Below are 19,118 nucleotides of genomic sequence, written 5' to 3'. Positions count from 1 at the left end.
GGTCTTTTGCACTTTGTAGCAACAAGCAGCTAAATAAAATATACAAAGAAATGTTTGAAAACAAATTTCACTGAAAAACAGTAGAAGAATACAAGATTTGGAAAGGGAGGTGCAGATGGCAGATGGTATATTATCAGTTGGTGTAATGGAAGAGGTCAGATGTAATGTCTGATTTAAGAAACAGCTAGAAGTGCACATTTCTGATAGTAGAATGAATAACTTTACAAACAAATTGAAGAAATATTCATATTTGATATACTGCATCATACTTGGAAAAGAGGTATGACTTGACATCTGTATGTCACAAAGCTTACTGTTTTAAGAAAACACTTAAATCAGCTCACCTTTTGGACCAGGTACTCCCATTGCACCTTGAGGACCTCTTGGACCAGGTATTCCTTGATTTCCCTTTTCACCTGAAGTTCCAGGTAGGCCATCATATCCTCTTTCACCCTTAGGGCCTGTTGGGCCAGGAATACCAGGTAGCCCTGGCTCTCCCTTGTCTCCTTTCACATCTACCACTGGTCCTGGAGGACCACGGTCACCCTTATCTCCTTGTACTCCTGATAGTCCTTGGATTCCTGGCAGACCTGTTGTACAGTATTCAAATACATGTGTTCAGTCTCAATAAAATGAAAATTGCTGATTCAGCTAAAATGTTTCAGTATTCTCTCACATCTAACTATATACTCACACATGCTGATCGGAAAAAAAAAAAAAAAAAAAAAATTGCACCACCCAAAAGTAATTAATGTAGAGTAATGAAATTTCAGGAGTACATTTGTCTAGGTAACATATTTAAGTGATTAACACTGCTAGATTGGTCCCATAAGACCTTACCACAGATTTCCAAAAACACTGCTAGATCATAGGTAATGTAGGTGTGGGTTACGCCATTTGAAATGTGAAACGCTGGTATATTAATAGCCGGTGTAACCACCATATTCTGGATGCAAGCACAAAAAAGTGAATGCATTGTGTTGTTCACATTCTGTATGTCAGTTTGTGGAAAGGAGTTCCATCCTGTTCCACTTAGTCTGTCAACACAGAGATCGCTAAAGCTGTTTGTGCGTGGCACTGCAGTTGTCATCTGAAGATGTCTCACACATGCTCAATTGCAGACAGATCTGGTGATCGTGTAGGCCAAGGCAACATGTCAACATTCTTTAGAGCATGTTGGGTCACAACAGTGTTATGTGGGTGAGTGTTATTCTATTGGAAAACACCCCCTGGAATGCTGTTCATGAATGGCTGCAGAAAAGATCAAGACTGTCAGGGTGTGCAGGATACCCAAGAGAGTGCTCCTAATGTCATGCAACATTGTGCCCCAGATCATAACACAAGATTTAGATTCAGTGTCTGCAGCTCGTGATCGTGCGGTAGCGTTCTCGCTTTCCGCGCCCAGGTTCCTGGGTTCGATTCCCGGTGGGGTCAGGGATCTTCTCTGCCTCGTGATGACTGGGTGTTGTGTGATGTCCTTAGGTTAGTTAGGTTCAATTAATTCTAAGTTCTAGGGGACTGATGACCATCGATGTTAAGTCCCATAGTGCGCAGAGCCATTTGAACCATTTTAGATTCAGTGTGTCTAGCATTCTGGCAAGTTGGTTGCAGACCTTCAACTGGCTTCCTAATCAACACACAGACATCATTGGGGCCCAGAGGTGTCCATTTGCTGTAACAGTTTGTTGTGTCAATGTGGTGCCAACTGCTGCTCAGATTGCTGCTGCAGATGCAAAATGATGCACCAGAGTCATAGAATGAACACTATCATCTTCCCACTTGATAGTGCCATGTGATCGCCCAGAGCCCGGTCTCCTTGTAACCATACATGCTTGTGACCACCACTGTCAGTAATCATGTACAGTGGCTAAATTCCTGCCAAACCATTTAGCAGTATTGTGGAAGGAACATCCTGCTTCTCATAACTCTATTACAGACCTCATTTAAACTCAGTGAGTTGCTGATAATGGCATCTGTTTCACAATTAAGAAGTTCTTGATTAACATCAACTCATGCTGTCGAATCACAAAGGTAATTAATGCTCACAACCATTACAGGGTGTATTTAAAGCAAACCTGATTTGCATCCTCATAAGAGCACCACTACTACCCCTCCTATGTGACTGGCATGAAATTTGAATAGATGTCATCTTTCAGATGAAGAAACACACCTACCCATTTTTTTTTATGCTGATTAACTCCTTCTTGGTACTGCAGTTTTGTTCTATCAGTTTATTAATTAAGTACTAGCAACAATGATATGAATTTCTTGCTATGTTTCTGAGACATGAATGTATCAGAGCATGATGAATTTTCTGTATCCTTAAATATAATCTCTTTAATGTTAATTTCTGGTAAAATACTAAGATGAGCAATCAGTTTTACTTTCACACAGATATAGAAATGAATGAAAGTTTGATTAACCTATTTCTATATTGAAAGGCTGAATAAAAGTAACAGTGCAAACAAGTAATTTAAGAATCACAGGTAATTAATTATTTCTTAATTAGTAGGAGAAAGGGTGTCAGTAATTCAAATAGATTTACAAGTTTTAGAATTCCCTACTCTGTCAACATATTAATCTACTTCATATAAACTAATCTACACAATGGTATTTTTAGAAATCTAATAAATTTTACCTCTTAGGCCAGGCACTCCCTTTGGACCATCCATTCCGTCTTGACCTTTGAAACCCATGTCTCCTTTAGCACCTGGCCTGCCTACAGGACCAGGGTAACCTCTTTCACCCTTAGCTCCAGGCATTCCATCAATTCCTGGTAAACCAGGTGTTCCAAAGATACCTGATGGACCCTGAAATATGGAATTGAAAAATAAAAATCATAATTTTGTAAACTGCATAATGACAAATACTCTATTCACCAAAACTGCTATGGGAGGACCAACAGCAACAGGAAGATGAGGTGAGTTACTGCAAACCTTAGGTCAGAGGATCTCACAATATGTACTACAGGAGCAGAACAAAACAATGAATGACACAGCCAAATATACAATTCAAACTTGTTGACACTACATCGGAAGACTGGTTGGTATTCCAACTGATCTGGAAAAGCAGATGCAGAAAATCAGTATTTAGAATACCGAGAAAAACTGTCAAATGATTAATAAGAAATGGAGGAAACCCACAAAAATTGGTGCAAAATTGGCTACATATCATTTCTTAAGTATTCAAAACATATTGTAGATCCCAAATGGTAGTGACATTTACAGAAGAAATTGACATAGTTCCAAGAGGCAGACTTGTAGACTGATCAGCTAGTGTATTTTGACCATCAATTTACTTTCGGAGTAATCGATTGATGAATAGGAATAGGCCTTTTAGGATAAACAACGACAACAGGCTCCCCTTCCTCAAGTGTCTCAACACATTTAAAGATATCTTCAACATGTTCAAGGAAGATAGACAGTATTGTACCAGAGTGCACGGACATCAGCTGTCAGAGAGGAAAACCAAATAATATGGACCAATACCCCAAAAACTTGCTCCGAATTTTCTAGTATTCATCAAAATGTATAGTCTTTTAAAAATAAAATAAAGCAGCTTGAAGTTTAATTACAGCACCATCGTAAGCATTACAGAGTGCTGGTGTAGAGACAATGAGATACAGCATATAATGTTATCATCATATGAAAATGCAAGATGCTACTGTAGAAATAACCTTTTTGGTGTGTGTTCATACATTTATATCAGAAGTAGCCCACATTTTAAAGTCAGTGTATATCTGATCACAATTAGTGTAGGTAAACATTTTGAATAACTATTAAACTAATAAACATACAAATCCATAAAATGTTAAATTATCCATTGAATGTACCACTCACTTAGTGGTAATGTGGACACTCTCTTCAATAAATTAAATGAAATCATAGAAAGAGTCTCAGCCCCCAAAACTAACACAATAATATGTAAAGACATGAATATAAAACCACATGTGGAGGGTGAAATTAGTAAAATTCCCTAAGTAAATTGAACTGGTTTGGCATGTTATAAATTGTAAACAATGCTACTAGGGCATCAAAGAGTTCACCATCGGACATAGATTAGGGTAACTTATTTATGAAATACTATAATTTGATAAAACATATATAAATAGCAGCATGCTCTGCTGAATCAGGCAGTTCAATTCTGTGTATACTCTCTATACACTCAACAAACATGCCTTCAGTGTGAAGTGTTACTTTCTGTTGATTAACCTACTCTCATAACTATTTCTTTATTTCAGATCCTATGCAACAATATATTTTTAGTACTGAGGATTGTTAAATAATTAATTAACTGACAATCCTTTCATGATTTTATCAATTTCCTTTTATTAGTGGTTTTTCCATCAGAATTTTAAAAATATGAAGAGTTTATTTTACTGCAATAATTTCACAAAATGATTATAGCTAGATTGCAGTAGTAATGAAAATCTTACTGTGTCTCCTTTCATTCCAGGGAATCCTGGAGGACCAGTAGCTCCCTTTTCACCATCTGTGCCAGGCAGTCCTGCAACTCCAGCGGGTCCTCGTTCACCTTTTTCTCCAGGTGCTCCAGGACGACCAATTCCAGGCAAACCAGGTTCTCCCTTTGCTCCTGGAATGCCATCCAGGCCACGAAGTCCAGGCTCTCCACGTAGACCTGGAATACCTGGTTCTCCTTTCTGTCCTTTTTCTGATGTCTGGCCTGGTTCACCTTTCCTACCCTGCAAATTGAAAGAAAGTACTTAACTCTACGCAAGTAATCTATCGCAATTCAGACGCATATTTTTGCATGGCACAATGAAAACATTAATTCTGTAAATATTATTTGAAACTATTTGTTTATTTTTTCCATTATAAAAGAATTGTATAGGAAACTATTTGTGAACAAATTCTGTTTATGTTAAACATATTCCACCAATTTACTTATCATTGTATCTAAACTTCCGTGAACTCATAAGTGTTAATTATAAGGTTATTCATGTAAATGTTTTAATAATAGTCCATTGTTACATTTCTGTTTATACTACAGTGGCTGTGGCCACCAGTGAATGGCAGTTTTTAATCTAAATTGGTTGTCGAGTATGTGATAAACCATTGTTGTAAAAGTTTGTTAAAAATTATTCAGAGCTCATTAAACGACAGTTTTCAGTACGTATGTTCTATACAGAAAGTCAAAATTTTGCTTATTTTAAAAAGTCTGGATTACTGGAAGTCAGAGCAAGCAGATAGTTCATACACATTATGGTAAGTAAAAATTTCAAAATTTTGTATTATTCTATTGCTGCACTCACATAATTTGTGGTGTGGTACATTTTCAAGCAATAATACACAAATAAAAGCAATATTTTAAATTGTTTTCATGACAGTATGTCATTGAAGCTGGTGGAGTGGTGCTGGGATAATTAAAATATGGGACTGGCATTCTAATAAAGTTCTGGACAGAATGTAAAAATGGAGCATTTGAATTAACAAAACTTTTTGAAATCTTTGAACTGTGAGATAAAGTTATGGACATTGGGACATGTGGACATTATTGAGGACATGATTATTTACTTCCTGGCATGACAAAAAAGATGGGTGCAATTTTTTATTTGTTTTTTATGTGTAGGACATTGACAGGAAAACCCTGAATGGAGTTATTATTTTTAGTTGAATTAAAAAAAGAAATAACAAAGTTATAAAAGAAAAAGAACTGGTTACAGACTTAATGAGAGGGGACAATTGAATATTTGAACAAAGTTTATTTTCAGGTGGGAATGCAATGATCACACACGCAATAAGGAAATGAATAATTTAAGAAATGAACTCAGAATAGTTTTGAGAAGTGATTGAATCTTGAACTAAAAAGTGAGCTAGTTAAACACCAAAATTGATGAAACTAAAAAAAAAAAATCAAGATTTCAAAAAGTTAATTAAAGTTTGAATAAAGCTGCCACATAATGGAAAACAGTGTCAACATAGACATATCAAAAGAAAATCTGAGCGGTGAACTGGGCAACAAAATCAATAATATAACTCAAAAAGTAGAGTAAAATGTGATTTAGATAGCCAGACAGCAAAAGCAAGTGTTCAGCTCATGGAATTAAAAGAGAAACTTAATAAAATAAAATTTACTATAGAATCAGGGCCAAAAAAGATCCTTGGATGACTACATCTACATCTACATGATTACTCTGCAATTCACATTTAAGTGCTTGGCAGAGGGTTCATCGAACCACAATCATATTATCTCCCTACCACTCCACTCATGAAAAGCGCGCAGGAAAAAGGAACACCTGTACGACTGTAGTTGAATCAAAAATTGAAAATTTAGAATTCACTCTTAACCCTATCAAAAGAAGTAGAAAATACTGCAAAAACTTTTAAAATTATTAATAATGTTATGAAACAGGGAAACCTGAATTTTAGGCTATAGATTGTTCAAACTAAGCAAAATTTAGAAGACAAAGTCAAAATATGAAAATCTATTACTAACAATCATCCTCCGTCATATATGTTACATATATGACAGGGGTGAACAGAAGAGATTTTAATGAAATAAAAAATAATAATAATGTAATTTGCAAACAGAGTAGACCCTGGAAAAGAAAACATAGTTCAAAAGATAATGGGAGATGGATAATGGAAGAAATATGTAAGGAAACTGATCATCATTCCATTGGGAGTGTGTTAGTTTGCGGTGAGGAATATGCATCAAAATAGGGTTAGTAATTTTAGAAGAAGATTTAGAGAGAGAAAGAATTCATGATTTTATGGAGGAAACACAAAGGGCATATCAGATGAACAGGCAGAATTTTAATAAAGAATTTTGGAAAGCAATAATAATAGTATGACAGATGACAGGAATCCCAATTATATATATAATGAAGAGTTTGAGTTGGCTGCAGGAAAATTCAAAATTTTTTTCGTTCAATCAAAAAATAAAATTTTACAGTTGGAGAAGGAAATGATAAATAACAATTATGATGAGTTTGGAATAACTAAGTTAATGGATGATGAGGAAACAGAAGTGAAAAGCAATTTTGCTGAATCTGATATTGTAACTGGTGTGTCTTACGATTGTGTACTTGGGAATGAAGAAACTGTAATGTAACTGATGATAAGTTTGTTAGTGAAGATAATGATTATACTTGTGATGATGAATTTGGTGGAATGATTTATGTTGCAGTTAAAGAAGAAGCAGTAGAAGGCAGAAATTAGAAAACATTGATGAAAATGGGTGATAAAGACAGGTTACTGAAAGAGATATTCAAGAGGATCAGAATTTGCCAGTTAACATAAGTAGCAAATCAAACAAAAGGAGGAAAATGAAGATTGTGAGAAAAATACATGTTATGGCATTTTGCTGGTAGTGTGGGATAATTGTAATGACAACAGAAAAAGTCAGAGCACAGTTAGAGGAAATGTGTGAGAAAATGCATTCTAATTTTTGGGAAAAGATGAGTAACAGGTTTGAAAATGGGGAGGAAGCTGTAGACAATAGTCAGTCTGTTAATGAGAACTTTATAAGTGAAGTGGAACCAGATATTGATAAGAGTTCATTTAGAGAGAAGGGGAGAGATTGGCAGAGAAAGACAAAGTAAAGAATGTGGGTTTTAGGGAAATTAAAAAGATTTTTAATATGAAAGAGATCATGGAAAGGAATGTGACCCATATGGAAGTCCTCAAATTTATGTACAAAAAGAAAGTTGGAAAGGTAACTGGTAGTTGAATCTCTGGGATTTCTGAAAAATTGCGGGATAAAATTAAACACAGTCCTGACATTGATGAAGTGCCTATAGTGAGAATTAAAATAAGGGAGTGTACTGGGAGATATAGTAAAACTATGAAGAAACAAGTATTTTGATCATGTACTGTTCTGGAAACAAAATTTTCAAAAAGTTACCTAATAATATCAGATTTAAGAGAAAACATTATTTTGGGAATGGATTGTATTATGAAAGTGAAGTAGGATGATTGGTTTAAAAGAGAATTAATGTTTACTGACTCTTAAAGGCAAAATTTCTAGACAGGTTATGTTAAATGTTTAGAAGTGCACAAAGAGCAGTAATCAAATCGAAGGGTGGGGGAGGGGAGGGGAGGGGGGGAGAATTATGCAAATAAAGTGAATATTTTGATGATGATTATACTGAAGAGAAGTTAATTGATTAGTAGTGTATTAGTATAGTTGAGGGAAAATTAAAGAAAGCAGAAAAGTTGAGCTAATACTAAAAATTGAAATTAAGGGAATTGCTGAGGAAAATATTGTTACATTTTCAACAAAAAACAGGAAAAGTCAAAAGCTGTGATCGTAGGTTAAAGCTGAAGGCATATGAACCATTTTTTGTCATGCCATATGGTGTCCCATTCTCAAAAAGAGAAGCTCTAGAAAGAGTGCTGCAAGAAAATGGAAAGATGGAGGATAAAACAATAGAGTGGAAGCGAGTACAATAACCACCTTGTTGTCTCAAATGAAGACGGGGGAGCAAGACCTATTCTCAATTCTAGACATATACATAAATATTTAGAGTGAGAAACTGATCATTATGCAAATATTCATGAGTTACTGTTTACCTTTGAGCATATTAAATTCACGACTAGTTTAGATCACACATCTGAATTTCACCAAATTCAACCTGAGACAGTTCTAGAAAATACACTGTTTTCTTTTGTTAGGGGGGGGGAGTCAGAGCTTTGTGCTTTGTGCACATAACATTTCTCATTTCTGTTGCTGAATTTTTATGTGCACTGGACTCCATTCTGAGGAAAGAACTGCCTGCCAAATTAACTATTTATGTTGATGATGTTTTAATTATTGGAAAAACTGGGAAGAATATTTTGAGCTAGTAAGGGAAGTCTGTGAAAGATTTAGTGAGATGAGTTATATTATTAAAATTAGAAAAGAGTAGATTCACTTGTTATATTACCCTTCTAAAAGACTGCTTCTTTGATTTGTTTATTGTATGAACTTCTGAATCTTGATCTGATATTGTTCATAGTAAAATGCAGATGATCACAATAAATGACTTCCCTCATGACTATTTTGATGAATAATCCATCACACACACCTTGATCAATGACAAGTTTCATGCATGAAATTCCAGAGATAGAATGTAACAGATGGAGAAACACAAATTTAAGTATTTACATAAAAGATCTATTTGCTTGTTATGTTAACTCAGGCAGATTTTGAACATTTACATTATTCTGAACAAAAGTAGGAGCACTAAGTAAATCTGTTGAATGTTAAATTACGCCATGAATGTTACTAATTAAAAATAACTAAATAAAAAAAATTCATGTAAAGTTATTTGGATCTAATGTTTACTAATTCCATCTATTAATTTTTTTTGCCAGTTTGTAAAGCTTAACATTGTACCTAAACTTATGTGAACTCATACGTATTAATTCTAAGTTTAGTTACATCAACATTTCAACAATACTTTATAAATAGTCCATCATTACATTTTTGTTTACACTTAGGTAGTTGCACCTGACAGAAAAAGGCAGTTTTGTTAATCTAAAGAGTTTGACAAATAAGTGTTAGTCCAGTATTGTAAAAGTTGTTAAAATTATTTGGTGTTCATTAAACCAAAGTAAAAATTATAAGAGCTGGGTATGTCTTTTCTTTATCAGAATGCCAAAATTTTGCCTATTTGCAAAAATCCAGGCTATTGGGAATCAGAGCCAGCAGATATTTAATGTGCTATGTTGAAGGGATTATGGACAGACAAGATACATACAAATTTCACAATTTTGTATGTTTCTACTTCTACATTCATAGAATTTGCGGTGCACTTCATTTTCAAGAAGGAGCAATACACAAATAAAAATAATAATTTGAGCTATTCTCATGGTAGTAGGGTGGCTACAACATCCTATGCCATTTCAGTAATGTTACTTACCAAATTATGCTCAGTATCTTGTGAGAAATTGTATAAATTATGTCTTACTGTGCTTTAGTTACAGTAATGTGTGAACTTACCGGTATGCCTGCAGGACCAACATCACCCTTTGGTCCGGTGGGTCCATCTGGACCGGGTAGTCCCGCTGGCCCTGGCAGTCCTTGATTACCTTTTTGACCCACAATACCTGGTGGACCTGGTGGTCCCACATCACCAGGAAGCCCTGGGAATCCAGGAGGACCATAGTCACCTTTATCTCCTTTGGGGCCAGGAATTCCATCCATTCCTGGACTTCCAGGAGCACCTGACAGACATATGCATTTTTGTAAGATAAAGGTACCATATTCAATATTTGACATTGCCACTTTTGGCATACTTAACCAGCAAAGTTTAATCAGAGAGAAAAGTTCTCTTACTGGAAGAACTGCAGTGAAGGACTCTATTCATTCATTCATTTAGTCATTCATATATTGTTTTTCATAAATCCCATCACAAAGGATAGCTTTCTTGTGCTTTAAAGATAGTAATGTTCTACTGTTAAAATACTAATGATTTTGGGCACATGATTCCTGTGTGTTTAAATAAAACACTACATTCATTTTATTGGCCACTCACATAAAGTACCATCAATAGAATAGGCATGAGAATGAAACTACCAGTTTGAAGGTTTAATACACATGCAGTCTTAAGAACCATGGACTACATTATTGAACTATTGTTCTTGAGATACTAATTGAACCATAAAAAACAACAAATATTAGAGTCATTGCTGAATTTCCCTAAAACAACTCTTAGTTTGTTACCTGGTGGTCCACTACGTCCTGGGAATCCTTTCGGACCATCTATTCCAGGTGCACCTCTGTCTCCTTTCATGCCAGGGAACCCAGTAATTCCCATTCTTCCAGGTTCTCCAACCAAACCAGGTTGTCCTATAAAAGGAGTAGTTCCATATTGTTAGTGAAAACGTTTTTAACAATTTACTGTATATTTTGTCAATAATGAGACTTCATAATGAAATACTGTTTTTATGAAATAGTTATAAGAACCATAACTGTGCTGTTACAAATATAATAATATAAAACTATCTAACTAAAGAAAGGCCATGAAATAACAGCTTAAATTCATAAGATCCATTAAACAGATACAGAGCCATGTATGATAGTGAAACATGGCCGATAAATAGTTTGGACAAGAAGAGAATAGAAGCTTTCAAAATGTGGTGCTACAGAAGCATGCAGAAGATTAGATTGGTAGATCACACAACTAATGAGGAGGTATTGAATAGAATTGTGGAGAAGATGAGTTTGTGGCACAACTTGACTAGAAGAAGGGATCGGTTGGTAGGACATGTTCTGAGGCATCAAGGGATCACCAGTTTAGTATTGGAGGGCAGCCTGCAGGGTAAAAATTCTAGATGGAGACCAAGGGATGAATACACTAAACAGATTCAGAAGAATGTAGGCTGCAGTATCTACTGGGAGATGAAGCTGCTTGCACAGGATAGAGTAGCATGTAGGGAGCATCAAACCAGTCTCAGGACTGAAGAAAACAACAACAACAACATATTTACATATTTTAAACACTCTCACAGTCAGCCTTCCAAATGCTGCCCTGGTGTAACTGATACTGTGTTGACTCTCAACATCAATATTTGATATGGAAGAGACCTTGCTTCAATTTAAGTAGTCAACATTTTGAATAGGTAATGGTTAACTGTTATACTAGGTGCCTGGCCATTGATTCCTGGGGCTACTACATGTACAATTTTAGTATTTTCATAATTTTTCTGGCGTCCTAGCTTGGTATAGGCTGCACATTTGGACTTGTTTTTAGTTCTGGCTCAAACTATGTAATGTGACCTTGTCATCGAAATACTGGAGCCTTAGGTCAATGTTGTAAGCATGTTAAGGATGAAAAGTTTCCTACCCTAGTCACATGGAAATATGGACTTATTTAATGTGGTTGAGAGGTAGATGGAGAATACAGTTGTCACCATCATATTTCCCTGTTTCACAGCAGTCTTGAGCTTAAAAGGTTCTGCAATAATGCCTTTTGCAATTACCAATGCCATATCATGTTGTAGCAAAGCCGTTTCAAGATTGTTATGTACTTAGTTGTACAGCCATGAACACAAACAATTTTTCACAAAATATCTGTTTCCATAATTTGCATGGCAATCATGTTAAAATATAACAGTGAACAGCAGTTTCAGCAAATCTCAAGACTGAAACTGCTAATCGACAAACACAGTAGCTGGCTAGAGCAACTACGCAGACTGCTGATAAATTGAACTGCATTGAATTTTATATGATCCTGTAGGATTACATGGTGTACAGTGAATGTACATGTAATACAGGACACATTAAAAATAGAAAGCATTCATCACACATTTATTAACCATTTTTCTAATATTTTAACATCACTGATTACTAGTAACAATGACACAAATTTAATGTGATAAATACTCTTCAACAGTGAATTCCCTTTCCACCACACAGTCTTTGTAATGCTTTGAAAACTTAGTGTCATGTACATTATAATGCAGTTTTTAGGCGGACTTCTTAGTAATGAGATACCTGAGTCCCTGGATCTTTTTTTCAAACATTGTCAGTCAGTGGGGTATGCTTCATATATCATTTTTCACTCTGCATGCTCTTTTGTGACACATATTATAGTTTTATATATCTACAAGGATGTAAAAGTTAAGATGCTTAGTCATTTGAAGCAGTTCTGCATGTTTCAGAAGTCTTTCTTCTTAATACGAACCTTATTGCCCCCCCCCCCCCCCCCCTCCAATGTGAACACCCTTTTTATTTCTCAAATGTTTGAGTTTCCCCACACTTCCACTCCATACTGCAGGTATGGTTTGAAGAGTCTCTGGTATACTGTGCACAGAAGCACACATAGTCTCTGTACGTTTATAAGAACTTCATTTTCCAGGATCCACTGAGCTGTGGTGTTTGCAGATATCTATGCTCCTCTCTGAAGCTGTACCACATTTTGGTCATTGTATGGTACTGCTATGTCATTGAGATAAAGATTAAACAGCAATGAGCCCATTACAGATCCCTGTGGCACTCCATATTTGATAGCCTTAGTTCCTGACTGATACACATTCTCTACTGATACATATTGCTTCCTGTTGCATAAGTATGATTCTATTCATTCACCTGCTTGCCCTCGAATATCATAGTTTTCCAGTTTTCTTATCTGTATTTCACGGCCAATAGTGTCAAATGCTTTGGAGAGATCCAGAAACATTGCAGATACAACTTGTTTATTATCTAAGGACTGTATAATATATTCTTTCAGACTAGGAATGGCTGATTCCACAGAGCTATTCTTTTTTAAACTAAGCTGTGATGGTATAAGAAAGTTGTATTTGTCTAGAAAATCAACTACTCTATTATACACAAGCATTTCCAGGATACCGAGCGAGGTGGCGCACAGTGGTTGGTACATTGGACTCGCATTCAGGAGGACGATTGTTCAATTCCGCGTCCGGCCATCCTGATTTAGGTTTTCCGTGATTTCCCTAAATTGCTCCAGGCAAATGCCAGGATGGTTCCTTTGAAAGGGCGCGGCCAGCTTCCTTCCCCCATCCTTCCTAATCCAATGAGACCGATGACCTCACTGTTTGGTTTCTTCCCTCAAACAATCCAATCCAACCCATTTCCAGGATTTTTAAGAAACCTGATATCAGTGAATCTGATCATCCTTATCCACTTTCTTGTACAGGGGTACCATCTGCTTCATCTTCAGTTTTTCTGGAAAGATTCCATCTCTGAAAGAGCTGTTTGCTATCTCCAGCAATGGTGAGATTATCTGTTCACCTACCATACATAGCATCCCTATGCTGCTGCACTGAATCCCCACCACAAGTTAGTCAGATTCCAACACTACACACACACACACACACACACACACACACACACACACACACACACACACAAAAAAAAAAAGAAAAAAAGAAAAAAAAAAAGAAAAACACTGAAATTTTCCAGTTTCTGGCTCATACATCAATTCCTCACAAATTCCCCACTTTCAGTTTCTACTTTCACCATGTCCTAAAAATCTCATTTGACCAACCGAAACTGATTAACACAAGCTCCCAAACATCACACTCCAGCCATCCCACCATTATCAATCAATATAACATCAACACCATAACTTCCACTTAGGGTGTCATCATTTCTGCATCATGATCATCTGATACAGTCATATCATGTGTATGCTTTTCATCTTTTATGTTCTTTTAACCTCATTTTAAGAACCTTCACTGATTGAGAGCAGTCACATTTGGCTTTCTGTCAATCCCTCTCTTGAGGGAATGAAATGACAATAAGAAATAAAAGAAAGGAAGAAAAAATGGCAATCTGATGAGATCTGTGTGTCCCTACCTCAATTATGACACCACAAAGTTGACTGGTTAGTATGTATCACTTTTCTAATTGATTTCTGCAGCTGTGATAGCTCAGCATTAATTCTTGTGGATTGGGTATGTGGTCTTTATGGCTAGTCATTGTTATCACAAGGTTGTATTGTACTTCAAAATAATCCAAGGTAGTCACTGCATTTGAGTTGGGCCTGATGGTCTAGTGACAAAGCGCATGCTTGGAAACCAAGAGTCATGGAATTGAATCCTGGTCAGACTACAGAATTTTTCAGTCTACCTTTAATCTAGCCTTTGTCTTTCAGCAATGTGGGGAATTGCATGGATCAACATGTTAAACTGCACGCAAGTTTCCTTTCCCTAGTTGGATAACTGGATTAGATCAGGAATACACAAGTCACTAAAGTGTCATCTGATAGAAAGACTTGCCTTTCAGCTGGTGAGCCAAGTAAAATTATTATTACTGGGAAACATGCGGCCTTGAGCATCCAATTTGGAGATGAACCACTCTTCTTGTATCAGTTCTTCAAAGAACACAGATTTTATGATGTAGTCGTTTAGTACACGAGAAGAAAGCTGAGAGTAGTCCTGAGGAAGAATGACACACTGACAACGGGTCCTCTTGTATTTACTTGAAATCTCAGAAGCAGAATGTGTGTGTCTATGTGTTTTATGGATCAGACACATCAGTCATCTACAAACTCATTTGTAGGAAGACATCACACACATTTACCACGTATTTACAGGTGAAATAATACCTTACTTACCAGAGAAAAACATGTATACATTAATGTATTTTATTTATTTATTGTTCTCTATAAGACAACAGCACCTCACCTTTTGGACCATCCATTCCAGGACGACCAGGTATTCCTGGAGGACCTGGGGGCCCTATTGGACCTGGTTCTCCCTTCTGACCTGGTTGTCCTGGAAGACCATTCAGACCAGGAATGCCTTGATCTCCCTTTTCTCCAGGGAAACCTTGCAGCCCTGAAATATAAAGCAGTTGCACATACCATTGCACACTTCTAAAAGTTACTGAATCATGACATTTCTGGAATATGCACTATGAATTCAATAATCAACTTTAGTTTACTCATTGTGTTTTCTAAACTGCTTCATAGCGATCCTTCAGGGATGTGGAATTGATCAAAGTTATTTATTTATTGTATGTGAACAACAGAAAATATTGAGAAATATAGACAGTTTACAATATACAGTTAAGAATTTAATCGCAAATCTAATAGGTTCAAATTAATAACACAATAATACTAAAAGGAGGACATTTACACTATAAAATTAAGACTGTTATTAAAATAGATATTTAATCATAGTTTAACAACTATTGAATGAAGTCAACTGATACTGGAGGGAGCAGCATCACACCATTGCACCTGGCATGACCTGTTCTTATCTTGTTCAGTCGTGTCCCCTCACTTCTCTTTAGATCAAATCCTAGTAGACTGGCAGATGGATCTTGAACACACTGACATTTTATTTTTACAGCATTTCACCTCTTGCATCATTATTCTTTAAGGTCAAACTTATTATTGTCTTTTCTATTATGGCACAGGGGAATGTATGACATCAAGCTGTCTGGAGGAAGTTTATTTAAGACTGTATGAACTGGGAAGTCTTAGGGGTTGTCGCGGTGATGCAGCTTCCTCCATACTCGATCGGTTGTTTCTTGACGCTGGAATTCAGGTGGTAAATGTTACTGATAGTGTGCAACCAGGGGATTGGTGTGGATTTTAATGTAGCTGTAATAATTCTCATTGACTTATTCAGATGGATGTCTGTTTTCCTCATATGAGCATTGTGTTGCCATACTGAGGCATCATATTCAGCAACTTTGTATATCAATGTCAGAGCTCCAGTCCATAGAGTGGATGTGTCTGCACCCCTGGTTGTACCTGCCAGTTTTTTATGATGTTATTTTGTGTCTTTAGCTTTTCGCTAGTGTTTTTCAGGTGTCTTTTACATGTTGAAGACCAGTTCAGCATGACACCACAGTATTCAGGCTGGAAATTTTGTCTGATCCTCTGCTGAAAGAAGTTCTCATTGAGCTGTTGGTTTGAAATTCTATTGTTTAAGTGGAATGTGTGGACTCGTGTCCTGGCTGCATATGGTTGGAGTCTCCATGCTTTGTAATATATGCTGAGACTTTCTAATTCTGTAGACAATATATTTTTTCCTTCCTCAAGTGTACTGGTTTGTATGGTTATGGCAAGGTCACTGGCATAGCAAAACTTTTTGCACATAGTGTTTGGCGTACCACTGGTATACAGATTGAAGAGCAAGGGTGCCAGGATGGGTCCTTGGGGAATCCCATTTTTTATGGTAAATGATTTACTCTGTTCCTGTCCAATGATAACCATAGGGTAACAGTTGGATAACAGACGAGGTGTGACAATAAAGTAAGGAGACTGATGTGAAAAAAACAAATGTTGCTTACTGTCTTAGTCAAGTTTAGTGTTGTCTCCTTTAAAGTAGTTCCCTTCTGATTGCACACACTTTTTCCAACGCTTCTGCCATTCATGGTAAGATTTCTGGAACTCATCTTCTGTAATGTCCTCCAAGACCCTAGTCACAGCTTTTTGGACATCTTGTGTTGTTTGGAAATGGTGTCCCTTGATTGTCATTTTGACTCTTGGAAATAGAAAAAATTCACATGGAGTGATATCTGGTGAATAAGGTGGCTGTGGTAGTACTGAAATCTGTTTTGAGGTTAAAAATTGCTGTACTGACAGAGCAGTACGGGATGGCACATTATCGTGATGCAGAATCCAATCTTTCTCATACTAAGATCTTCAGTTATTATTAGACAAACCATTTCTCAATTGATGTTCAGTTCTTCTGCAATCCTTTTCAAGGATAATCTCCCATCAGATCATAAGAGTTCACACACCCTGACCAAATTTACATCCATCCGTGAGGTTGATAGTTGTCCAATGTGGTCTTCATCTTCAACATTCGTTCTGCCTTCACTAAACATTTTATGCCAACGAAAAACTTGAGCTCTTGACATAACCTCCTCTCCAAAAGTCTTCTGAAGCTTACCGTAAGCTGTCGTTGTGTTTTCACTCAATTTAACACAAAAAAGAAATGGCATACTGTTGCGCAATATTATGTTGTTTCATTTCCGTGATGAGAGAGACAAACATGTTAACTTATTACAGTACAACTCATGACTGAGCTGTTGCTTTGATGTGCTGCTTGGACTAGAAGCAGCTTATAGACCAAGGTCAAAGATATTTTGGTTACGCAAGCCTGCAAGGTTGCAGCATCTTGCAAAGAAAATCAGTCTCATTACTTTATTGTCACACTTCATATTTCCGACAAGTGTCTTCAGTTTCTTCCTTGGGATATGCTTTTTTAGTTTCAGCAGTAGTCCATCTAGCCACACAGTATCGTATGCTACTGACAGATCAACACACCAATGTCTTTAGTTTTTTATGGAATCCAGCCTCACCGTAGGATGTCAAGGCTAGAGCCTGTTCAAACCAGCTGCAGTGGCTTCTAAACCCAGCCTGATATGTTGGAGTTATATTATGTATTATTCCTATGAATCAATGTATACATTAACAAAGAGAAACACCTGTTAGGAACTAGTTCTGTGCACTTTATTAACAATTCCTCAATTATATTAAGTCACTGCTGCCTTCTACTACTGACTGCTTACAAGATACATGGCTACGCTGATATTTAACACAACCTATTACAATAACCTGGCTGTTCAAAGGATGTTAAACGCCAATCTTCTATCTTTTATTTTACCATCTCGGCCCTGGTAAACCAACAACTCCATCCCATCCCACAGAGTCTCCCATCAAACATCAAAGACATCAATCACCTCCTGGAACAACTCAAATCCATTCCCACTTCTCTTCTACACTGAATCTTCTTTGTGACTATAACACCATCTTGCTCTATAAAATCACATTGGAAAGACAGGGCACCTCCTCCTTATATCATTAACCCACAATCCCACCTGAAAGTTTTACTAAAATATCCTTGGGGGCAATGATCTGGGGCACTAAGGGAAGTGGGGTGCCCCTGTTCTGTACTAATCTTTTCATGGACTTCATAGAAGATGCATTTTGCAGGATCTAGAAGATTGTCCTCTGGCTTGGTACAAATTTATTGATGACACCCATGTGACATGGGCTCACAATGAAGAATACCCCCACTTCCTGTACAACATTTTAACTCTTTTTCCCAACTTAAATTCATCTTGTCATTTTTCAAACCAAAAGCCCACCTTCTTAGACATTGAACTTCTCCTCATTGAAGCTCACATCCAAACCTTGATCTATATAAAGCCAATCAATAGGCAGCAATACCTCTACATTGGCAGCCAATCCTTCCACACCAAATGCTCCCTTGCTCCAGTACAGTCTGAACATAATTAAACTAGATGAGTGCATGAACGGGCATAGAAGAAATGTCTGTCCTTGGTACTCTCAGACTCAGGTAATGGGAAAGTTCTGCAGCATGACTCAAGGGGTCTGAGCAGTTGCTGCACTGAATGGATGATTTAGTTTACTAACAGTCTAGTACTAGTTTCCCTGCACTCTGGAAATGGTAGCTTCCTCTTCAACATACCATCACACCCCACCACCCTACCTTAAAATACCCTCTCCCTTTTCCCCTTTTCGTTTTCTCTTTTGGTAATATTTATTTACTATTTTGTATTTGTTATCATTTGGTAGCATTTAGTGAATCAATAAATACTCTGTTCCTTTACATTTTTTTTATCTTCATTTGCAACTCTCTCATTTTTCATTTTTCCTCCATCTCCCTTTCTACTTTCATCCTAGTGTTTAATTGTATTAGTCATTTAACTTCTCATCTCTCTAC

At 36.6% G+C, this 19,118-nt stretch overlaps 1 protein-coding gene across 1 annotated transcript in view; it reads right to left on the bottom strand.

The window, feature by feature from the left end:
- Positions 1-19,118, bottom strand: part of LOC126272031 (collagen alpha-2(IV) chain) — a 233,649-nt gene that overhangs the window by 44,748 nt on the left and 169,783 nt on the right. The window contains exons 18-23 of the mRNA XM_049974536.1: positions 15,096-15,248; positions 10,669-10,794; positions 9,946-10,169; positions 4,436-4,702; positions 2,639-2,810; positions 345-590 (exon numbers count right to left, since the gene is read on the bottom strand). Coding sequence (XP_049830493.1) covers positions 345-590; positions 2,639-2,810; positions 4,436-4,702; positions 9,946-10,169; positions 10,669-10,794; positions 15,096-15,248 — 1,188 coding nt within the window. The remainder of the gene's footprint in view (positions 1-344; positions 591-2,638; positions 2,811-4,435; positions 4,703-9,945; positions 10,170-10,668; positions 10,795-15,095; positions 15,249-19,118) is intronic.

Source organism: Schistocerca gregaria, chromosome 5, assembly GCF_023897955.1.
Source record: "Schistocerca gregaria isolate iqSchGreg1 chromosome 5, iqSchGreg1.2, whole genome shotgun sequence".
In the NCBI taxonomy this organism is placed as follows: Eukaryota; Metazoa; Arthropoda; class Insecta; order Orthoptera; family Acrididae; genus Schistocerca; species Schistocerca gregaria.
Note: the sequence above shows the minus strand (reverse complement) of the source record. Positions and strands in the feature narration are given on the sequence as shown.